The 23,187-nt window shown below is 45.5% G+C and overlaps 1 protein-coding gene across 2 annotated transcripts in view; it reads right to left on the bottom strand.

Annotated features, from left to right (window-relative positions):
* Window positions 1-15,294: 15,294 nt before the first annotated feature.
* GRK5 (G protein-coupled receptor kinase 5) overlaps window positions 15,295-23,187 on the bottom strand; it is a 164,914-nt gene continuing 157,021 nt past the window's right edge. For both annotated transcript variants that reach the window (XM_051620120.1, XM_051620121.1), the window contains 3 exons: window positions 21,835-21,972; window positions 20,904-21,035; window positions 15,295-20,073 (listed from right to left, as the gene is read on the bottom strand). In XM_051620120.1, the coding sequence (XP_051476080.1) occupies window positions 19,975-20,073; window positions 20,904-21,035; window positions 21,835-21,972 (369 nt within the window). In that variant the 3' untranslated portion in view covers window positions 15,295-19,974. The remainder of the gene's footprint in view (window positions 20,074-20,903; window positions 21,036-21,834; window positions 21,973-23,187) is intronic.

Below are 23,187 nucleotides of genomic sequence, written 5' to 3' on the forward strand. Positions count from 1 at the left end.
AGCTGGAAAAGACCTCTAAGATCACCATGTCCAACTGACAACTCTCCCCCCAAAGAAAGCCCACTAGAACATGTCCTGAAGTACCTCCATCTACACAGTTTTTAAATACCCCCAGGGATGGTGACTCCACCACCTCCCTGGGAAGCCCATTCCAGTGCCTGACTACTCTTTTCAATTAAGAAATTAATCTAAATACGTCGTCTAAACCTCCCCTGTGGCAACTTCAGGCCATTTCCTCATGTCCTGTCGGAGAGAAGAAGCCAACACCCGCCTCCCTACAACCTCCTTTCAGGTAGTGGACATTTGGTCCAAGCTGGGTGATGCTGAGCCTTGGTGACCCCTGAGAAGAATCCCTTCCAGGGAGGGAGTCTCATGGAGTGGGAGATACTGGTCAGAGCTTCAGAAACATGGTGGGAAAGTGTATGAATCCTGGCTGGTCTGGTGAGCTCCTTGGGAACTGCAGCAAGGGGGATGGGGCAGGCGCCTGGGGCTGGGAGTCCGTGCCTGGAGGGGAGAGCTGCATTCAAAATGATGAGATTCTGCTTGTGGGTACTGCTTTAATTCTATCCTTTGCCAGTGAGACTAGAAACTAAGTTGTTGGCCTGTTCTTGTTGCAGCTGTACTGCTGCAGCTGGGGCTGTGGCAAAAGTGGACTGGCCCGACCTCACGGGGCATCGATCCGCGCAGCCTGGACGTGCTGCAGCTTTCACGGCTGAATTTGCTGGGTAGGCTTAGGAAAATGCCTGTTCCACCAAGGCCGCAGGCCCGTTTATTTCTGCAGATAACAGAGCTAATTAAAAGGTGATTTAGTCGGGTGGCAGCTTTTACATCTGCTGCAGGTTTCATTAGATCAGCACCATTAACAGATCTGCGTTTTGGGGGGCCCCGTCTTGGACGCCCATTTGAATTGGCAGAAGCCAGAGAGGTACAACCCCCAGCCCTACAGGGAAGCCGGGGTTTTCAGAGGCTCAGGCAGCACCTGGAATTGTAGCCTGGAGCCAGGGAGGGGGGTGCCAGGTGCCCTCCCTGCCCTGCTGCGGGAGGGAAGGCTGCTGGCCAGCTTTTGTGTGCCACATCTTGGAAGGCTCAGTCAGAAGAGCATAGTGCCAGGGGCACGGCAGACAGGGGGCACTGCCTGATATTCACTGGGTGGAAATTAATAATAATAATAATAATCATCATCATCATCATCATCATCATCTTCCCTCCCCTCCCTGTGACATTGGGGGGGTCAGCTCCTGGGAAGCCCCTCTGGAGGCTGCATGTGGCAGGAATCCAAACAACCCCTGGGCTCCAGCCCAGCTCCCGCAAACCCCAGGGCCCCCCAGCAAACCCCGAGACCCCCCCAAACCCTGGAAGCCCCTCCCCAAACCCCGGGACCCCCCCAAGCCCCGGGACCCCCCCCTCCCCAAACCCCGGGTCCCCTCCCGCCGCCCTTTCCCTGGGCTGGGCTGGGGTGTTTTTTGGGGTGTTTTTGGGGGGGATATTTTGGGTTTAGGGGGTGCTGTGCATTGTCCTGGGCAGCCCGAGGTGGAGCCACAGGCATCCGGGGTGTGGGGGGCAGATTTTTCAGAGATCACCCCTGTTTTAGTTTGTACCTGGAAAGAGCAAACAGGCCTTGGTTCCAGAAGGTGCGGGTGATGGGAGCGCCGGGCCCTGGCTGGAAGGCAAAGGGCATCGCTGGTTAGAGCGTCAGCCCGTTGTCCCTGAGGTGATTTATGTGTCGATACCTCTCTCGGCTTGTTTGCCACCCTTTCTGCAGGTGTCTTGGCTGACTGGGGGAAAGAGGTACCAGACAGGGTGGTTGTGGGAGCGGCGGGAACTGAGGGGACGGGGGCAGTTTGCGTGGCTCTGTGAGGAAGGGGAGCGGGAAGAGAAGGAGCAGAGCTGAGGGGAGGGAAGGAAGCTTGTTACCAAGCACAGCAGGCAAACATCAGGAGGAAGAGAGTAAATACCGCCCGGAGACAAAGGAGACAGAGAATCAGAGCGTCTGTGAGCAGGTAAGGCAAGAAATCACCTCAGTTTTTGAGGTGATTCCCCAGGAGAGGAGAAATAACCTCAGCTGAGGATGCAGGGGTCCCAGGAGGTGGATCCTCCCCACCCTTGGCTCTGTGTTGCTGGTGTCACTCGGTGCAGCTGATGAAGCTGTCAGCTCTTCATGGCTCTCATGCTTTTGTAGCTCAGTTTGCCCCCGAGAAGCAACACCTGATGAGAGCAGAAATCCAGAAGTACGGTAGCCCTGAGCCTGCTGAGATGGACACGGGAAGGTCCTTCATGGACACTGAGCTTCAGCAGGGGTAGCCTGCACATGGTTTGTAGCTCAACACAGTACAGATACTGAACAGAGATGAAGATATCTGGTGTGACAGATCTGACCAGATCTGTGTCTGGTGACAAGCAGTCACCTTCCTTATGACTTTCAGTACAACTTCTGCTCTGTTTTACCTCTACCCTCGATTTTCCTCAGCTGTAGATTTGTTAATGCCTCCTTGTGCTTTAGAGAGTGCCATGAGATGAAGGTGGGTAGGTGAGGCACTTTGGGCTTGTGGGATAGGCACATTAGCTTAATGCATCTGAAACACCAGGCAGTGACAGCACTGTCAGTAAGTGTCCACTTTTAGTTTCCAGAATTCATCTCTTATAGAAGGTGGAGGCTGCTTTTATACTCCTTAGAGAGCTTTCCTTTAAGATGTGCATCGTTGCAAATGTGCTACAAAACTGCCACCAGGGTCAACAGGTTCAGGTAGATTTATTCTTAACAACAGACCAGCTGCAAGCAGAGACAAGGAACATCCCAGGCTGAACACTGCTGGCCCTGAGGGAGCAGTGCCTCCTGTGCTTTTGCTCACCCAACAAGGAAGCTCAGAAACCTCACCTCAAAAACAGGAAAAGAAACAAAGAAATAAAACCCCCGAGAGCCTTCTTCTGGGGAACAGAGTGGCAAAGCTCACAGCTTCCCAGCTGCTTTATTCCATGACACAAAGGGTCCCACCTGCCTGCTCCACTTGAGGTGCTGATGTGGGAAAGCTTGTGCAGAAGGAGAGCAGAGTTAGCAAATCAGAGGATTCATCACAAATGCCCCCAGCACTGCTCCCAAGTCAGCTTCACAGGTACTGAGAAAAGTGAGTCTTCTCTTGTAGCTCAGCTCTTAGATTGCAGTTCCCCTCCTTGGAGAGCAGGAGTTGCATTTTTCATTCTGTTTCCATCTCTTACTGAACATCCACTTCTAATACTCTACTTCCTGAACTCTAATCACCCCTAATCCTTTGCCTGTACTCCAATCTACAGTTGATTTAAAAACGAATCAGAAGCACTGAGAGATACAAATGTAACTGTGGCTCAGGCTAGTCAGTGAATGTTTGCTTCAGGTTTAAAGCTGGTGATTATGACAAAAATCTGGCTATATGGGCCAGGAGACTCTGGTGGGAATCCAACAGTAAACATGCCACGTGAGGAAAGGGTTTGACATCTGCAAACGGGTGCCATCTGTTTCTTCTTTTAAGAGTATTAGTCATCTAAGACAGGAAAGGAGATGCATGAAACTTGCTCTGAGGTCAAAAGAGTGCAAGTGAGATCAGGGGTTTGATTGCCAAGTAAAATGATGTATGGATTCACAAAATCAGATTGCCCAAGTTGGGGGGCAGCCTGGATGCAGGGTGATACAGCCCAGGCATCTTATCGTGCCCAGACCAAAGCCTTTTCTAAATGAGGAACTGAATATTCTCAGAAGGCAACAAATTTTGACTAACATTTTGCAATTCTGCTTCTGTGCCCACCCCCAGCCACTCACCTCTGGGTGAGGAGCAGCTCATTGCACCTCTTCGTGACGTACCTTGCTCCCAACTAGGAAAACCTCTAACTCATTGAGCAGAAGGTAACGGGGTTGGTGGGCTGATCTCTCCTCTTTCCCATCTCTTGGCATTGCCTCAGCCCCCTTGGTTGCCACGGGAGCTTCAGCACTGCTTGTCTCCTGTGCAATCCCACCAGGGTTTACCAAAGATTTGGATTCCATGTCTCTGTTCTTAAATATTAAAACCCAGCACTTTTCACAGTGGGAGGAGAACTCTTCATAATTTAAAGGCTTTGCTTCACGTAATGCTGGAGTTCTCCTGGTGCAAGATTGATGGCTGCAGGGAAGACCAGCCTGTCCTGTAGGCAGCAACCACCAGTGCAGGTGGCAGCTCAGGGAGGTTTGGTGGGCTGCTGCAGCAGGATGGTTGCTGGTCCTTGGGCAGTGTGTGTAGTGGTAACATCCCTTTAACTGCAAGGAAGAAGGGATTTGCTGTGTAATTCACTTTCCTCATGCTCTCAGTCCTACACTAGAGCACCTTTCTGGTGAAGGAATTAGATGGAAACTTCCAGCTTAATTTAAAATTGAAAAAAAATAAATTAAGAGAGCAGTCCTGAGGAAAAGGACTTGGGGGTGGTATTAGATGAGAAGCTTGACATGAGTCACCAGTGTGTGCTGGAGCCCAGAGGGCCAACCACATCCTGGGCTGCATCAAAAGAAGTGTGGCCAGCAGGGTGATGGAGGTGATTCTGCCCCTCTCCTTGGCTCTGATGAGACCCCACCTGGATTACTGTGTGCAGTTCTGATGTCCTCAGCACAGGAAAGACTTGAAGAGGGTCCATAGAAGGGCCACCAAGGTGATCAAAGGGCTGGGGCAGCTCTGCTCTGGAGACAGGCTGAGACAGTTGGAGTGTTCAGCCTGGAGAAGAGAAGGCTCCAAGGAGACCTTAGAGCACCTTCCAGTGCCTGAAGGGGCTGCAGGAAAGCTGTGGAGGGGCTTTTGATGAGGGCTTGTGGGGAAGGGACAAGGGGTAATGGTTTTAAACTGAAAGAGGGGAGATTTAGGTTAGACATCAGGAAGAAATTCTTCCCCATGAGGGCAGGAAGGTGCTGGAACAGGTTGCCCAGGGAGGCTGTTGATGCCCCCTCCCTGGAGGTGTTCAAGGGCAGGTTGGATGAGGCTTGTGCAGCCTGGTCTGGTGGGAGGTGTCCCTGCTCATGGCAGGGAGGTTGGAACCTGATGAGCTTTAAGGTCCCTTCCAACCTTCACCATTCTATGGTTCTGTGATTCTAAAAATAAACAACAGCAAATGCCCCTCGACTGTGGTTAGCTCTAAAATATTAATGACACCATCACTGAATGGATTCAGCTCATTTGGGATTTTTGCCAGACAAAGCAGCCTGTGTTGGGAGCAGCAGGTTGCAGAGCAGGGCAACTGCCCTGCTGTGCAGTGACAAGCCAGGGGGAGGCGTGGGGGGAGCACCAGTGGCCCTGGAACATGAATAGCATTAGCTGAGTAGGTACAAGCAAAAAATTAGTCTCAACTTAGTGGAAAATGTGGTCACAGATGACAGCTTGGCTGCAGGAGTGGTGGGGTGGAGAAGACCCAGAGGAACCCAGAGCGAGCAGCAGGCTTAGGCCTGTGACCACTAAGAGAAGGCCAAAGCACATGTGAGCATTTGTTGGGTGCCCACTCCAACAAAAAGGGCTGGTTATGTGGATGGAGGGATGTAACACACCTTGACTTTGGTCAGGTCAGGAGATCAGAGTCACAGAAGTTACCCTAGTGGAGATAGTAGGGGGAGAGGTTCTTTCCATCTGGTGCACAGAGCTGTGCAGCCTTCAAAGTGTTCTAACTTCATGAAGGTCTTACTATGGGAATGATCCCTACTTCTGTAACACAAATTAGTTATCTTTAACTAGGAAAAATATTCATCCATTAATGCAAACTATCATTAAATGAGCATAGCTTTCCTTTCTGCTGCAAGACATTGAATAATTTATATAAGAAGTGTGGCACCAGGTATTTGTTACTTGGGTTTAGATCTGGTTTTGGGCCCCACATCCAGTTTTGGATTTGGACTTGGACTTTTATTAACATCTGTGTCATTCAATGGCACTTTGAAAAAGAAAACACTTGTGTTTTGCAATTTATGAATAATTGTGAGTGTTATCAGTCGTTCATCTTATTTACAATCCTTAAGTTTGGATATAAAAATAGACCAGTTCTTATTTTTTCAGGGATAGTGCAGAAAAATGCAAATGTTGTAGGGGTTGTAGAAACCTAAATAATCCCTTGCTTGGTTTTTATTTTATTATTTTTTAATTTTATTTTTTTATTTTTGAGTGATTTGCTCCCATGGCAGAAGAACCAAAGTTTGTGGCCACCACCTCTTCAGGCAAACTGCTGTAAACAATGCTGGCTTATCAAAGATGAAGAATGGTATTATCATGTGAGCCAATGCTAAAAAAAAAATAATACATAAAACATTCTTTTTTAAAAAGTCTAAAGGTCAGGATATAAGGTGGGTGTCTAATTAAGCCTACACAGTGCTGAAAAGTCGTGTTTCTTTTCACCAGAGGATCAAAGGATAATATAAAGTTTCATGTTAAACAGGCTGGAGAGCTTTGCTGAAGAGAGAGAGTTCCCTTGGCCTGCTGTATGCAGGAAGGATGTGGTACAAGAAGGAGCACGGGATTATAAAAGAACAGAATCCATGAGCTCTGCTGTGAGGCTGTGGGAGCAGAGTCAGAACCTCCTGTTAACACAGGAACGGGGGATGTTTTTTATAAAGCTCCGTGCAAGTCACACATGGGATGTAGCACTGGCATGTTTGTTAAGCACAATGAGCAATTACAGATTCAAAGCTGCTGGGGTCTCACTTCAACCAGGCAAATGCTTCCATGGGAGAAGAGGGAATGAATTTTGATAATGAGAGGTTTTCAGGCTGCAAATTTGAATGGAAAGAGGGGACATGAGTTGGGGCTGTTCAGCCTGGAGAAGAGAGACCTTGTAGTGGCCTTCCACTACCTGAAGGGGCTGCAGGAAAGCTGGGGAGAGGCTCTGTACAAGGGCTTGTAGTGAGAGGACAAAGGGTAATGGATCAAAACTAGAAGAGGGGAGATTTAGGTTGGACATTGAGAGGAAATTCTTTAGTGTGAGGGTGGTGAGACACTGTCCCAGGTTGCCCAGGGAGGCTGTGGCTGCCCCATCCCTGGCAGTGTTGAAGGGCAGGTTGGATGGGGCTTGGAGCAACCTGGGCTGGTGGGAGGTGTCCCTGCCCATGGCAGGGGGTTGGAACTAGATGATCTTTAAGGTCCCTTCCAACCTAGACCAGTCTGTGGTCACCAGAGAAATCAGTTTCACTCCTGCTGCTGCTGTGTTTTGTTTTATGTTACAGTTTCTTTTCTGTTCACAGGGTAAGGCACATTCTGCCACCATCACCTCACACACTCCTTGTCTCTGCATGGCTGAAGCAGTGTAGACATGGATGTTAATGACTTGGCCTAAAGATGTGTGGACCAGACCCACCTCCTGCCTGTCCACAGTGACTTACTGGACCTGGTTTGTCTGGAATACACCCCAAAGACCACTTTGGCTCTGTGAATATCTAGGAAAGATCTGGGAAGGCAAGTGGTAAGTAATTTTTTTTTTTTTTTTTTTTTTTTCCTGCTAAATTGGATGGGGAAAGTCTTTTAGGGGGAAATGTGGTGCCAAGAAGCCTTGTTAGTGCTTTGCTAATTTTTCTCAGGTACTACTACCAAGGCCACAATGTACTTATATATTAAGGTACTATTATGTATAAAACAACAACGCAAATAATCAAGGCTGCATCAGGGATGACTCACAAGTTCTGTTACTTTGTGAGCATCGTGACATCTCTCCATGCAAATTGTTGCCATCAGCCTCATATCTGAATGTGTGTGGGGCTCACACAGAGCTGTGGTTCGCTGGTGTGGCTGAAATGGTCACTCACCCTGGCAGCTTTGCTGTCCTTGTGAGAATTGTTTTACCCTCAAAAAAACCCACAAAACAAATGCCAGAGGCAGGGCTGGTAAAAAAGGGTGTTGCATCTTTGCATTTGGCCAGTGAAGAGCTGGATGTCACTGTTTACGTGAGTTCTTTATCGACTCCTGACCTGGTTTTGTCCAGCTGCCAGGTGGGTGCTGCTCAGCCCTGAGCCTGCTGAGATACCATCTGCCAGATGGTCCAAAGCACTAAGCCCAATCCAAGTGATGGTCTCATGGATAAGATCCAAAGCTCTTTACAGCTCACAGTCAGTGCTCTGGATACGTGCATGCAAATACTTATGCATACCCTGGAGGGACAGAGATTTCTAGCTCATCCAAGACATCAAAAAATATTTGCATGGATGAATTCAGAGTGTGCAAATATTTATGGATACATTGGATGAGCTAGTAGTCCTGGAGGTTAAGGGGACTGGCTACCTCCTCTGTCTACCTTATACAAGCACCAGTGAGCACAGTAATTACTCCACAGACTGGCCCAGGTTGCCCAGAGAAGCTGTGGCTGCCCTGTCCCTGGCAGTGTTGAAGGGCAGGTTGGATGGGGCTTGGAGCAGCCTAGGCTGGTGGGAGGTGTCCCTGCCCATGCAGGGAGGTTGGAACTAGATGAATTTTAAGGTCCCTTCCAACCCAGACCAGTCTGTGGTTCTATGATTCTACAATCCCTCAGAACCAGTGGTTTGCATGCAAAGTGTCATTGGCAGGGCAGAGGATGGAGGTGCTGCCCTCCAAAAGCAGGAGACATCCACTGCTGCTGTGGGCAGTAAGGAACCCCACGCTGCCAGAGTTCATGACATGCCAACTATCACAAGTACAAATATTAATCTGTTTCTAGCAGATGATGCCTCCAAAGTATCTTTGAATCAAACCCACAGAGCTGGTTCCCTGGCTGGGCTTCATCTGTGGTATTTAGGTTGTAAGTGCCGGGGGCAGCTGTTGTTTCTTACTGTGAACATTTTCACAGCTTTGGCTGAAAGGAGTCTTGCTCTTGCCAAACCTGGGCTGGTGCCAGGCTGTGTGAAGGCAGTTTGGATCTCCTCAGATCTCCAGGGCTGTGGTCCATCTCCAGCCACACTGAGGAAGCCTGGTGGTAAGGGACTTCTTGGAAGGAATGTTTTATTACAGCCGTCTACACTGTCTTTGTTGACCTGTTGGTTGTGCTGACTTGCTCACCTTTTGCCTGCTGAGCAAAAGCCCTTGGTGTTGTGCTGTCAGGGTTCCCTCATCAGGAGAACAGTGACCTCCTGCTCCCATTTAAGCCGAGTGACAACTCCTGCTGATCTTCCCAAACTGCTGCTGCGTCAGCAGCCACGTGAGGCTGCCTGGGAGGAGGGGGTGAGACTGTGCAATCCCTGCAAATCCATTTCACCTGAACCATTTGCGTTCATGGTGTGGATTTACTGACTTTCTGTGAAGAGCTTTCTGAGGATAAAAGCAGCATGAATGGCTGGAGGGTTCCAGTCCTCTCTGAAGGCATCACCTACCTAGATTGTGAGCTCTAACAATCCAGGTGAGCAAGAGCCATCTTCCCCAGAGCTGTCACACTGTCTGTCCTCCAGAGCTCACCATCACAGCTCGCCCAGGAGCTCATCAGGGTGAGATTATGAAGGAAAACTAGGAGAGCTAGTCCGGAATACACACCCCTTCCAAGATCTTCTCAATCGTGCAGAAACTGAGGGACCTGCCTCAGGGATGTGCCTGAGGACTTGCTGTAAAAAAGACTGGAAAATCACTCCGTTCCACTGAAAATCCATCGGAGCTGGGACAAGCCCATTGCCCCTGGAGCTGCGTCTGCTCCCAAAGGCCAATGAAGCACAGGCGGTCAAACAGCACTGGCATGTGCACCTTGCCCATCATCCCGGAGTACCCAGGCTTCCAGGACTTCAAGGTGTGTGTGCAAAATCTCTCTTTGCAGTAGATAACTGTTCTCCTCTTACTGCAATGACCCTTCTCCCTGCTAAGCTGGTATTTGATTCGATAGCAAGTTTTGGGCTGTGTTTTGGTATAGAACAGCTTAACTTGAAATACTTTTTATTCTGCTGCATTATGAAGTTGATTAGTAATTTTTAAACTTTTTTTTTTTTTTTTTTTTCACATTTGAGGTGGATGGGAGAGACTACTTTTTAGCCAAGTTTTAGTGTTCTTCAGCATTACTCCAAGAGTACAACCACTTCCAGGCAGGGTCATTAGATTTGCTGGGTCGCTTCCAGAGTGGAGTGTGATGGAATAGTGAGAGATCAAAACCTTGATTACTTTTCAGTTTGCCTGGCATGTCCAACCCACTCTTTCTTGTTTGCACTCAGTGTTTTTCATTCATTACCAGTAGGCAACATGCCAAATGCTGGTGATGGAGTGCCCTGCTGAGACATTGCTGGGCTCTGAAACCAGATTTGTAGCTGGACTCTTTGCAAGTATCTAGACTCAATTAGGAGTTGTCAAAACCTGCATGAATGATGGCTTTTTTTTTCTTTTTTAAATACCAAACGCATTGTCAGGCATAATAAATGATTGCAAAATATTCCATGATCCTGCTGTGGCTGTCATCTACATAGGGTGTAGTCTTTTTATTGATTTGAAACTTTATTATGATATTGAGCAGTTCTTCCTTCAGGCTCAACTGCCAAAATTTTTCAGAGAAAAAGCCATGGTCCAGTCTAACCTGGTGTACAGAAACCAGCTGCTGCTCCTGGGAGCTTGAAGCAGGCTGAGGTACCTTGGAATAGCTGTGAGAATGGTGGAAATGGCAGAGCAGTAACTTTTGAAGATCCAGGGGACACTGAAATGTGGACATGGAAAAACAACCTTTGACATGGTGCATTTCTGGCAGAATTTTCTCTCGCAGCCAATAAAGGACTCACAGGATGGGGGTTCCCTTGAAGTCAACCTAAAGACACCCACTGGTGTCCACAGGGAAGCCTTTCTTTGGTCTGAACCTTTCTTTGGTAGTCAAGTGGCTCAGGTATTAATTAATATTAACACTGCAATTCAGAGCAGAGTCACCTGGGAGTAAGGAAAGGGGGAAAAAAAATAAAGGTGAAAAGCGAAAGGGATTAAGGGAAAAACATCTCTTGCAAGTGGGATCTGGTTTTACCCTGGGAAACAGCAGCTACAGGGTAATGAGATTTGAAAAGCATAATCCTGAAGTTCTGTTAAGACTGTCAGGTGAGAGATTCTTTCAGAAAATTGGCTTGTCAGAGAGGCTACAGGGAACTGCAGCAGTGCTTGATGGTCAGTGGGGGGTGCCAACACTCAGCTCTGTTTAACCTCCACCCAGTAGACTCCTTTTCAGAGGAGTACTGGTACCAAACTGCAAGGTCCTCATGGACTTTGGATTAAGAACCTAAAACCTTCCCTAACAGCTGTTTACTCTGTGGAACCATGTACTTAATATCCTTTTTCTTCTTAAGCCAGCGTATTTTAATTCAGATTTCCTTCTCTCTTCTGTCCCTATTCTGCCTCTCATCCTGACCCCCTCCCCCAAAAAATAGGTATCAAGAAAATATTTGGAAACTCCAGCCTTCAACCGACTTTTCCCAGATTGGGAAAGAGGAAAGAGCTCCTCATCAGAGCTGAACTGTTTTCCAAGGAGACCTTCATTAGTCCCTTGCTTGGGGAGCTCTTCAAGAAGAGGCTCCTTGAAGGGCCACCCAACAAGCAGCAGTGGCTTCCGTGACAAACCATTGGAAGAGTATTTCAAGGAGAGGCTGATGGAGCTCAGGAACTATGATGGTAAGAGGTCTAATAGGAAGGCAAAAGTATCTGCTGATCAGAACCAGGACCCTTTGCTCAGCCACAGAGGATCTGGGCGCAGGAGCAGTTGCAGTGCTGGGACTGGGCACAGCAAGGAGAGCAGGGAGACCTGTGGCTCAGCACATCCAGAGAACAAAGAGGTGATGGATTCTAACCATCAAGAGGAAACCCAGAATGTCCTGGACCTCTACACAGGTGACTTCTTGGACTTTTTGACAATGTACATCACTGCTCCCTTGGAAGCATTTGTGCAAAAAAAGTGATACTGGAGCTGGTTGCAGCTTTTCATGCAGTCCTGAAAATCAGGAAGAACTGTTCTTGTCCAGCACCGTTCTGACTGAAGTAGTTCCTGTATGTCAGTCCCCTCTGACACAGAAATGTGCTTGTTTGTGGGAGAAAATCTCTCATTTTGTGTTCTGGATTTCTTTTCAATTATTTTCCCCAGAGTCAGTGTAACTGAGGCATGGTTGTGACCTTATATACAGAGAGCAGTGTGCTAAATGCATTCACCTATTACGTGAATTCTTAAGTTGTCTTAAAAAAAGGTGATGAGTGTGAGAGGAGCAGGTTGGATCCCTATTGTGCAGTTTGTATGGGCTTATCTGAAGAAAGACTGTTGAGTTCTGCCTGGTTACTTTGCTTCTTTTAAGCCTCTTGGTTTGAATTGTGTCACTTTGGCTCGACTCATTTATGGTGGCGTTTTGCACAGATGCAAATATTTGATGAGAAATGGTTGATTTTTCACTCACTGTCACATCTAGGCACTGGGTGGGTCACTGGAAGTGTCTGAGGCATGAAGAAGTAAACACAGACCTAAGTTTTACTTTAAAATAGAATGGGCCATTATGGTTTCATTTGCGGACTCAGGGACCTTTGACTCAAGAAGCACTAGGAGGCCAAAAAGGAAAAAATGCTAATTTAGATTAGAATTAAGGAAGGCTCTTTCCCCATTTCCTACTGTAAATAAGAGAACAACATAGCAAATTCCTAATGTAATCTGAACTTCAAATTGTTTGTTGTATTTCAGTATTTATTGTGGTCAGCTAAGTATACAACTTCAGCTGCAGCTGAACCTTTTTGTTGTGTGAAAAGCCAGTGTTCAGTGCCCTGAGAGAGGGCCAGGCCCTAAGCAGGGCCATTCTTTTCAGTTTCCAGAAAGAACTGCTGCTTCCCATGGTATCGTTGGCAATAAATCCCTCACTGCAGTGTTGGTTTAAGTTGATATCTCTCTCTTTGCTTCCAGCCTTGGTTCAATGTGAATCAGCAGGTGAGCCATGCCCCTGGCTACACCTCATCCCTCCCAGTGCTGGCTTCTCCCCATCACTTTCATCCTCCCATTTCTTCAGCCCCCGAGGTGTGTCTTGTCCCTCCTGCAGTTCATTCTTTCCCTCTCCCCAATACTCACCTGTTTGCAGGAACATTTCTTCTCCTGCACTGCCTCCCCAGCTCTTTGGGTTTGTATTTCTGTCTTTGCTTGGCAGTTCCCTGTTCCCTCATTTTTTTGGATAGATGAAGTCCGAGCATGAAGATATGCTGAGAGGAGAGGGCAGATTAAGGAATCCCTCACATCCCTCCTGTCAGGCCTCTCAGAAAACAATCAAGAGTTTCACCCCCCAAAAAAAGGGAAGGGAAACAAGTAAGACTCATTCCACATCCCTCCCCCAATCCTGGGATCAATGGGATCTAGGAAAACCATGATGGGATACTGAGACCTCTCAGTCCTTTGTGTGTGGGAGAGAGCATTCTCCACTTGGGCTAGATGAATTTTCCAGCATTCCCATTGGCCTCCCTGCTGCAATGGAAGGGAGCAGCCAATTAGGTGAGATTTTCCCTGAAGGAAAATATTTTTTTTTTTTCAGATTTATATGAAAGTCTGAAGCACATAATGTATCAGCAGATGCCACAGAGGGGATGCATCTGGTTTTAATTGTAAAGCTGCCAGAGGTTAGTTTCTCCTCTAGGAGTGAACGCATAATAATAACATAATATTATGTGAGGGCATAATAATAACAGTGCATAAGGCCAAGGGAACAATATTAATGGAACACAGGCAACCTTAATTATTTCTTTTCATAAGCACGTGGCTCTGCACCCTTGAATGTCTGCTTTTGACATTTAGGTTTGCAAGTCATTCCCTACCTACAGGCATCTCTTTTCTTCCCCCCCCTGCTCCTGGCATGTGAATCATGATCCCATTGCAGTGACCACAGGTTGGCAGGTCGGGAGCTCCCTGAGCCTCTCTGCAGACCTCTGCCATGTGAGCTAACACTGGTACATGGAGACTCCCACTCTGAAGGTGCTGCTGATGTTTGCTGAGCACAGAGGAAGAAACTTGCTTTGAATTAAGACAAAACAATGACAATGATAAACTTTAGTTTAAAAAACCCAAAACAAATAACATTTACCCAAATGTCTGCAAATGGGCTTAATCAAGCTGTAGGATCAAGCTTCTGTGGCAGAGTTAGTCTTCTCCACTCAGGACAAGCCAGAGCACCAATTTTTAATAGGTCCTATTTTAATTGTATTTTTCTTTTTTTACTGTATACAAATATGAACCAGAATTTAAAAGCCCAACAAATTAGACACTGACTTGGCAGAAACTGGTATTGATTTCTCCTCCAGCAGCACCCCATAGACCTGAAATGGCACAGTCAGGCCCATTTATGGTATTTTTCATCTGTGAACACCCTCAGGGATTAAAAAAGTTTACTCTTTTAATTGGATTTCCTTCAAAATAGTGTAATGACTTTCCTCTGACAAGCTCCTCATCTCAGGCCAGAGATAGTGGAAGGAAGATTAAATCTCCCAAGAGGGAACATATCTAGCTGTACAGAAAGGACGTAGAGTTACAGAGAGAACAAAACCACCAAGAACTGTTAGAGAGGGAATAAGATTGTTAAAATCTTGTGAAAAATGGCTTGGGTTTGTTTGGAATGTGATAATATGCATGACCTGAATTCATGCAGTCTGTTACCTTAGCTTTGCTGAGTGTAGCTGTTGGACATGGCTGCTGCTTTCACACAGATCATCTGTTTTCACAATGTTCTTTCATGAAACTTGACACAAACAGTGTTTGCCATTAGCAGGCTCATAAAAATGTCCTTCATGCCTCTTTGAAAAGTTCTTCTTTCTCCTCTTAAAGAAAAAGCACTGCCACTTTCCTCCTGGTGATGCTGCAGCTACTCTTTGTCTTTCTTAGGGATCTTTCTGTAGGGAATACTGAGCACACTTGGTTGCTGTTGTTCTCCTCTAAGTATGTTCTCCCTGCCTAATTGGGGCTTAGGGAAGGTCCCGCGTAGAGCTTCATAAATCAGACAGTGCTCAACTTGAAAAAAAATAGTCTTCTGTGTTCCTGCTGGTGATTTTGTCATCCTTCCTTGAGCTTATTCTTGAGGTGGTGCAGAGTCGTGCTGTCTGGCAGTTTGCAGAGCAAGGCTGGGGATGTGAGGCAGAGGAGGGACATCCCAGGGAAGCACAACCAGCTCCCAGTGGGAATCTGAACCTCCAGCAAGTGAGACTCAACCTCAGGCTGGTTTTCAGGCCCCTCAGTCTCTGTGAAGATGTGATGGGCCAGAAAACACAGAAGACAGAAATAATAAGATGTTTGAAGCCACAAAGGCATCTAGCAAGATATGGGCTGCATCCCACTCTCACTGTCATCATCAAGAGCCCAAGGCCTTGGGAAAGCTCTGTTTGATTACATCCCTCAGTAAAGCAAAACAGATCGTTTTCATGTATTTAAATTAAGGAATTTATTAAAAAAAAAAACCCAAACAAAACAAAACCAAAGCCAAAAAAACCAATCAAAACAGTGGTTTGATCTAGATACAGCAGCACTGTGACATTACTAGGACATTATGTACGAAGAATCCAAGCAGCCATAGAACACAGAAGCCTTTATCTTCAGTAACAATCTCAAAATGAAACTAGCTTCATCAAACAATGTTAAAGATCTCCCTGGAAAGAGAAACAAAACCAAACAGACCCTCCCCACCCCTAACCCTTTGGATACTAGTATGATTTATTTATTTTTTTTTACAATACCAACAGCCACTAGCTCTTCTAATTGAAAACACTTGCTTTAATTGATTACAAAAATGATCTGTTGACTCAGTTATGAAAGACAACTTTTAACATTGCTTTAGAAGTGTCTGCTCCTCTTATAGACTACAGTATTAGAAGTGCTTAAAAACATTTAGTCCTGGATATGCTCTTGAAATTCAATCAGAAGGATATTCTGTGTGTGTTTATATACCAAATATGATTTTTAATTTTTAAAGCAGGTGAAAAGCCTAACCCTAATATGAAACTGTAATTTTACAATTTAATTATTAGTCAGATATGGGCAACCACATGAGAGTTCATGAAATCTTTAGGTCTATCTACATTGCTCAGAAAGACAAAATAAAGTTTTTACAGCTTTCATCTTCAAAAGGCTGAAATGTGAAGTCTTTCAGAAGAGTGTCCAGTGTTCAAAAGAAATGCAATTAAAGGAGACCACACTCGAGACATGACTGGTTTCAGCTTGCTAAGGAACACAGTTCACAGCTGCATGTGGGGTGATGAGGAAGGAAAACCCATTTGTCGTCCAGCCACTACCTGAAAGGTTTCTTCTCTGAGAATGACTCTTCTCTACAGGACCACTGGTTCTCCAGAAAACCTGGAGCTCCCCTTTGGAGCCTGTGGATCCCAGGTATGTGATTGCCTCTGTTTCCACAGCAGGGCAGTGAGTGGAGCCAACTTTAGCCTCTTTGTGACTTCAGGCAGCAGCTCACTGAGCTGGTACCCAGGGACTCCTTTGCAGGCTTGGCCAAGAAGCATCTAACTAATTAAAATCATTTTGTTCCCTTGTTCATAACTATTTCTTTCCAATATATATATATTAAAAAAGAGAGGAAGTTTTTGTGTGAATGCTGCAATGACTAGCTAGCTCTTAGACAAGAAAGGAAAACTTTATCATTTGCACTGTCATCTTCTGTTGGAGATGGTGTTACAGAAGCACAGTGTGTTCTGTTTCAGTATCTCTAAGGAACTAAGACAAACCAATAATAAAAAAAAGAGCCCTAATTTACAAGAGTCATCTCCTTAGTCCTGTAAATAAGAGCAGCTATGTTAAGCCTATTTCACTTAAATAATAACACAAAGAGTTGATATTGATCTGTTTTTCGCATGGACTCCAAAGTGCTTTCTATTGACAGAGCATTCCCTCCATGTTTCAGAATCAAGAAAAATGTGGGCAGAAGAGGAACACAAACCACCTCTTCTGGCTCCAGCACATGAACCAAGAAGAATCCATCTGAGCCAGCAGTAACACTCATTTTGGTGAGCAGGCAGCAATCTGTTCAAAACTGTTTCATCAAGCCAGTACACCAGCCCAGCTGACCCAACCACAGCAGCTTGTATTTGTATTCTCACAGAGACTCTGGGGGAGGTGAGGATATAACTCCCCAGCACATTCTTGGCTTTCACCTTCTTTGGTGGTTTCCCTCAGGGAAATAACCTGTAGATTTCTCTGAACTGATTTATTTCTCTTTTCCTTTTGCAGTTCAGGACAGAAAGTTATTACCAGCCAGCACTGCAGAAACAATATTCTTTAGTATAAAAAGAGATTGTGTCCTGCCCAGCACACAAAAGCAAAGAATTCTTTTAAACCCAGGCAGTTTTGCTCTCAGCTTTGGCTGGCGGGCTTTAGTCATTATTATTCTTACTCTAAATAATTAGTGGTGTTCTAAAGTGCAGGTTGTACTTGTGGAAAGCTTGGCAAAGACAACTCTGGAACCTTCTGTTTTCCATGGAGCCACTGGACAGACCAGTCCTCCCAGACTTCACTGCCAAATGTACCCCCCTGTAGCCTGAGACAGGCAAGGACCATCCTCAGGCAGGAGAACCTGTAAGTGTCCCACACCATTCATCACTGGACCTCTTTGTTGCAGGACCAGAAAAAACGTGGTGCTTTTAGGAAGCTGGAATCCCTTACCTAAGTATTACTCATTTTAGTCTGGACTTCTAGAGCTCCTGCAGGCTACTTTTCCTTGGTGCTACATGGATGAAGGATGATGGCCTACATCCCAAGGGGCAGATTAACCCAAGGATGTTCTTTGAAAGCAAAGTCCTGTATTTCCAAAGATTGTATGGGAAATGCCTAGAAATGTCTGCTGTATGGTCTCATCTGCACTGAGAGACTTGACAAGTGAGTATGACAAATAGGAACTGACAAAAAATAAATCACAACTACCTGTGAAGCAGAGGTAAAAAACACCCATATCTTGTCCACAATGAAGTCAGGTCCTGCAGCCACCCATTCCATGGGGTCCACAAGGAGCAGCTGTGCTATGAGTGTGTGCATTTTATTGCTCTTCCAGAGACATCTACACAGGGACCTCCCGGCCAAGGCTCGACTCCGTGGGAGCAGAGGCCTGTGATGGCTGTTGCTGCAGGCTGAGTGGATACCTACCTGCCTCATCAAACCATTCCATCTGGCCCCCACAGAGATCATCTTGCCTTTGAGCCATGGGCCAGACCCTAGTATAACCTTGTGTGCAAATTCCAAGGCAGGATGAGCCAAGGAGGAACGTGCAGCAATGTGTGATAACAACTGCCACTGGACACCTGCTGAAGATACACACTTTGTGGTAGATTTCATGCCATCCTCCAAAGTTCACAGCTTGTCTGTCTTCCTTGTCCTGCCCATGGTTTTATTAATATTACAGATTGGTTTCTTAACACACCTCACTCCTGATAAAGGCCCCATCTCCCTTCCTTGACTTTTCTCTGACAATTGCTTTGTGCAAATCCTGGCCCTGTTCTGTCTCCCTCCCTCGTGACCTCAGGCTAACATGTAATTCCTGTGACTTTCTCACTCAAGCGTTTTGTCACTACTAACCTGCATTTCTCTTCTGCATTGGCCAGATCCTGTCTGCACTTGGGAGGACAAAGGTTTTCCAATTCCTGTTGAAGGGAAGAAACCACACTTTTGATCTGATGTTCTTAATAAGAAAAGAGAGTGGCACAGTTGAGAAGAGCACGATTCTGATGCCTGAGGTACTGCTGCTGGTCCTCAGCCATCCAGTTTATACTAGTGGGAACAAGGTTTTTGTCACTGAGTAAAGGGTCCTGGAAAGACTGATGGAACCAAAAATGGGAGGTATTACTTCCTAACCAACATTTTATCCGGTTAATTCAAGGACCTAACTGGGGGGCAAGTCATGGTGTGCTTGGCATGACACACTGAAGGACTCAAAGTGCAGAGCCAACCTAGAGGCTACTGCTCAAAAGCAGCTCAGATCCCACTCTGAACCCGACAGCTCAGCTCCAGAAAGCTGGTGTGAATCTCATGGTCACACTACTGAATTTCCCCCCTGCTACCTGTTTGGAATGAACAACTGTGGAAAGGCCTTGGACTGTTGACTGCAGCAGGAATTTTGCTCTCATTTCAGCAGGTGCAGCTGTCAAATGCTTGAAAAACAAATGGTCATTTGCTTTCCTGGTCACCTCTCGCTCCGTTTTGTTCTTGCTGTCATTAGAAATGGCACAAAAACTAGTGAAGGGGAAGGCTTAAAATAGGATTCCCTTTCTAACCAAAAGTCTTTTGATGAGCTAACAAAGGCAAGTAAGTGCAAACCTCAGCTGTGCTGGTCCCATGACATCACAAACCTCAGGCATAGCAAGTAGCATTCTTGAATGCATCACAATCTTGTCTTTCAGCATTTAATGCCAGACCTTACAAGCTCATGAAGAGGAGAAATGTATGCAGTGTTGCTGTAAACCAAATATACAGATGTAAAAGAATTAAGAATCAACTGTTTCATAAAAATGCATGTCAATAAAACCCAGTCTGATCAAGTGATTTATGAATAATTTCCTAGAATTACTAAAAAGAATGATTTCTCATTTGAGGCTCTGGAAGTCTTGAGTCACATTATTATTATTTTTTTTTTCTTTAAAAAAATGTCTTAAAACACATGGCTTTACAGCTGCTGCTTGGAAAATATACACCTCCAAAGTCTGACTTTCATTTAAATACAAATGTACAAAATGTAAACTGAGACAATAGAGAAATTTACAAAACTTTTCTTTAAAAATAATAAAGACAAAATTCAGTTCTAGTATGATGCTATTTAAATACGTGCAAGTAGTCATGTTCATTGAATTTCTATTGCAATGTTCTAAATAGACAAATTTGATTCCCACAGTCTTGAGTGCCACCTCCAAAAACAGACCTGAGTGGAAAAATTCTTCTTAAAATGTGAGGCTCCACTGGAAGGAATGGATAGAAAAATCTCCATTTTGGGGAGATCCTTTTCTCTTTCTTTCTTTTCACTCAATGGTGAAGGCTCTCTCATCCATAGAAGCTCCATAGATTATAGTGGAAGGATGCAACATGTTGCTTCATAAAACTGAGTTGGAACTAGCTGCTTCCAGTGGAGTTTGAACTGACATGATTTGAATTAATATGGTGATTTAAACTGGCCTTTGAATTTGGAGAACTCTTTGAATTGTTCTGATGCTGTAGAAAAAGGAAGACAATGAAAGTGAGATTCCCCCAATATGCCATGTTTTCTTTTAGCTCAACATTATTCATTTTATCCTGATAACACACTGACTGGGCTGCAAGATTTTCGTTTGAAGATCTTTGGATGTAAAGTATTCTCCACTTTCTTACCTGTGTTCTCTCAAGGTCAGGAGGACCATGGCAGTTCTTGAGGAATGCAGCAAAGAAGACTCACTCGAGCTCCAGGAGTCAAATCAATTCACTGCAAAATGTCAGTATCTGCTAAATCTGACTAATCCAGAGGACACCTGCCAATGCAGGTTTGAACCCTACAGAAATAGATGGGTCTAACAATGTTATTTAGCTTTGCAAATGGTGCCAGGGTGCCCCATGAAAGCGCTACAACACATATTCTCTGGTCTGCTCTCCTCTCTATTATCTTGGTTTCCTGCCATGACCACTTCACTCAACAGTTGCATTTTCTTTTTGTTTGTTTTTTTGTTTTTTTAACACACAAATCAAGGGTTTTCATAAGGAACTTATCAAAGCCATATCATCATTTCAAAAGGCATTTCAGCATGCCACTGGAAAATAGTTTGGGGAGGAAGTTTTCAACCACTGGAAATAAAAGTGATGAAAAATGCTGGAACTTCTGGCAGTAAAAAAAAAAAAATAAAAAAAAATGTAGATAGCAAATTTGGTACAGATGGGAAACAACTAGGTAACTGTGACAATAAGTGGTCTCTAAGATGTGCTGCTTTTCTCCTACAAAAATTTCACCAGAAAATGTCTGGGACACTGGGTATCTAAGGGAGGTTCCTTGTCTTGGTCATCAAAGAGCTCACCTGTCTTTTAAATATCCTCTGCAGCAATCCTTTCTTGGGTGGCTCCGGGGGGTAGCTTTTGTTTAGGTCTGGTGAAATAGTACCATTTGGTCCAAATACATTCAGTTCTTTGAAACACTCTGTTTCTATCATCTAGTGGAACACAACAAGAAAGGAAAAAAGAAATTATACATCTGCTTTAAATATATTCCAATAGTGCTGGGCTGTTCAAAGTCAGGACCAGTATTGGCAGGTTGAGCAGTATGTTAGGGGAGTTAACAGTTGAATTTCTGCTGGTGGATAGAGAAGGTTGTATGAAAAAGAGGGGGTGAGTCTGCTCTGCATGTTTGCACATCAGTCCTATTAGAATTTGCCCCAAAAAGCTTTCTCTTCTTTCCTTCAGCACTGTGAGGAATATTGGGTAAAGACAGGCACACTCACAAGCTCCCAGTTATCAGCACCCCTCTGGCCAAGTGAATCTGGTGTTTGATCCAGACTTGGATTACAAAATCCACTGCTGGCTGTGTTTTGATAGCAAACAGGAACAAAGACCCAGATCTGGAAACCCTGGGGCAGCTGAAGGCCCCGAGTCAGCTGGGACCTGCTGCAGCCTCCACACAAGGAGTGTGACTGGGACGGCCAGCGGAGGAGCCTCCCGTGAGGACTTCCATCCATCCCATGGAAGCTCCTCAGAGCTACTGTTGAAACACCTGACTGGAACTCCAGGAGAAGGAAGCACAGTAGGATCCTTGCCAATTTACACAAACAGATGCAGACACCTGACCCTGAGAGCTGTGGCACAGTGGAGACCCCAAAAGAGGCCGTTTATACCTTATGGAAGCGTTGAATTCTGGCAAGTTCACCAGTAGCTGTATATTACTGGAAATAGCTCCTCTTGAGCCATCTGTGTTAGGGGGTTTATTGCAGTCATTTTACTGTGATACATCCTTACCTCATTTTGCCATGGAATAGACACTGATCCTGTGGAAAACTTGGAATAGAAATCATCGTCTGTTTGGTCCAAGTTAACTCCTTTCACGGTGGAGAACTGTTCTATGTCCAGCACGTCCTTGCAGTACACTGCTCTGGGCTATCTCAGCAGAAATAAAAAAAAAAAAAAAAAAAGAAAAACAGAAAGAGAACAAATATTTCTGAGTCTAACCCTGTGCTTCATTCACAGATGCAGTCAAGTGAGAATGCCCAACAAGTGACTGTCCACATGTTTAGCATCAAAGGCTGACTTCACTTCAAGCACGTTAAACTCTGAAGTCCTTAAAACACCAGTGCAGAAAGAGTGGGTTTGAGTCATCCATGTAGCGTGTGGCTGAGAGGTGAGAGGGACAGGACAGACAGAGCAAGAAAAGAAAAATCAAATCCTTCAGTAGTCTTCTCTTCTAGAGAAGGAACAACAGAACACCAGAGGGTTTACAAGTAACAGCCCTGAAAAGTGACCTTGGATAGAAGTGTCCATCTGCTCAGAGAGCTGTGGAGTTTGCAGCTTAGAAGTTTAAAGGAATGTATACTAATTGCTAAAGAAAACAGAAGAGGTTTGGCCATTTTCCATTGTTTTCATTAATAGCTCAGCTGCTGGAAGCTGTCCAGAATCACCTCTATTAACTTTTTTATCTTGGGAGCCTTTCTTCAAACAATGAGACAAATGGCTTTGCCTTTTTACACTGCTTAATTTTCTGAGATGACAGAGACAAGACTCTTCACAGCCACGCTGCTTTTAGCTGGCATTCCACCAGCCAGCCAGAGAAAGCAGAAACAGTCATCCCTGGCTACCTGTCATAGTCAGTGTGGTCACCTGCATGCCTAGAGAGCTCCCACCAACACCACAGTCACCCTTTGATGTGCAGGAATAATCGAGGGGTGACCTGTGGGACCAGCCTGACCTGCCGAACTCAAGCACATGTTGAATCCTGCTGCCTAAACGTGGTGCCATGACTGCACCGCCCAGGGCTCCAACCGTGCAGTATTTTATCTAGAGCTGAGCTGTGTGACCAAATAAATGAAGCTGACTTCTGACAGAAGTCCTAGTTGCTGGAGGCTGCATCCCTCTGCATTCCGGATGGCTGCAATCCACAACATTTTTGTGGAGACAGAGCAGTCTAGAAGAGGATGGAGAGACATGGGTCTGGCTATATAGCTTTGGGTGATTCAGCTGACTTCAATAAAGACTTGGAAATCTATAGATGAAGTGCCAAATAAATTAAATTAGAGGCAGCTCTTGAGTTCCCAATAAATAGCCATAAAATTTTATGGGCCTGTGCTTCAGCAAATACGTCTCTAAGAGGTGCCTTCT

This window comes from Apus apus, chromosome 4 (assembly GCF_020740795.1).
Source record: "Apus apus isolate bApuApu2 chromosome 4, bApuApu2.pri.cur, whole genome shotgun sequence".
Classification (NCBI taxonomy): Eukaryota; Metazoa; Chordata; class Aves; order Apodiformes; family Apodidae; genus Apus; species Apus apus.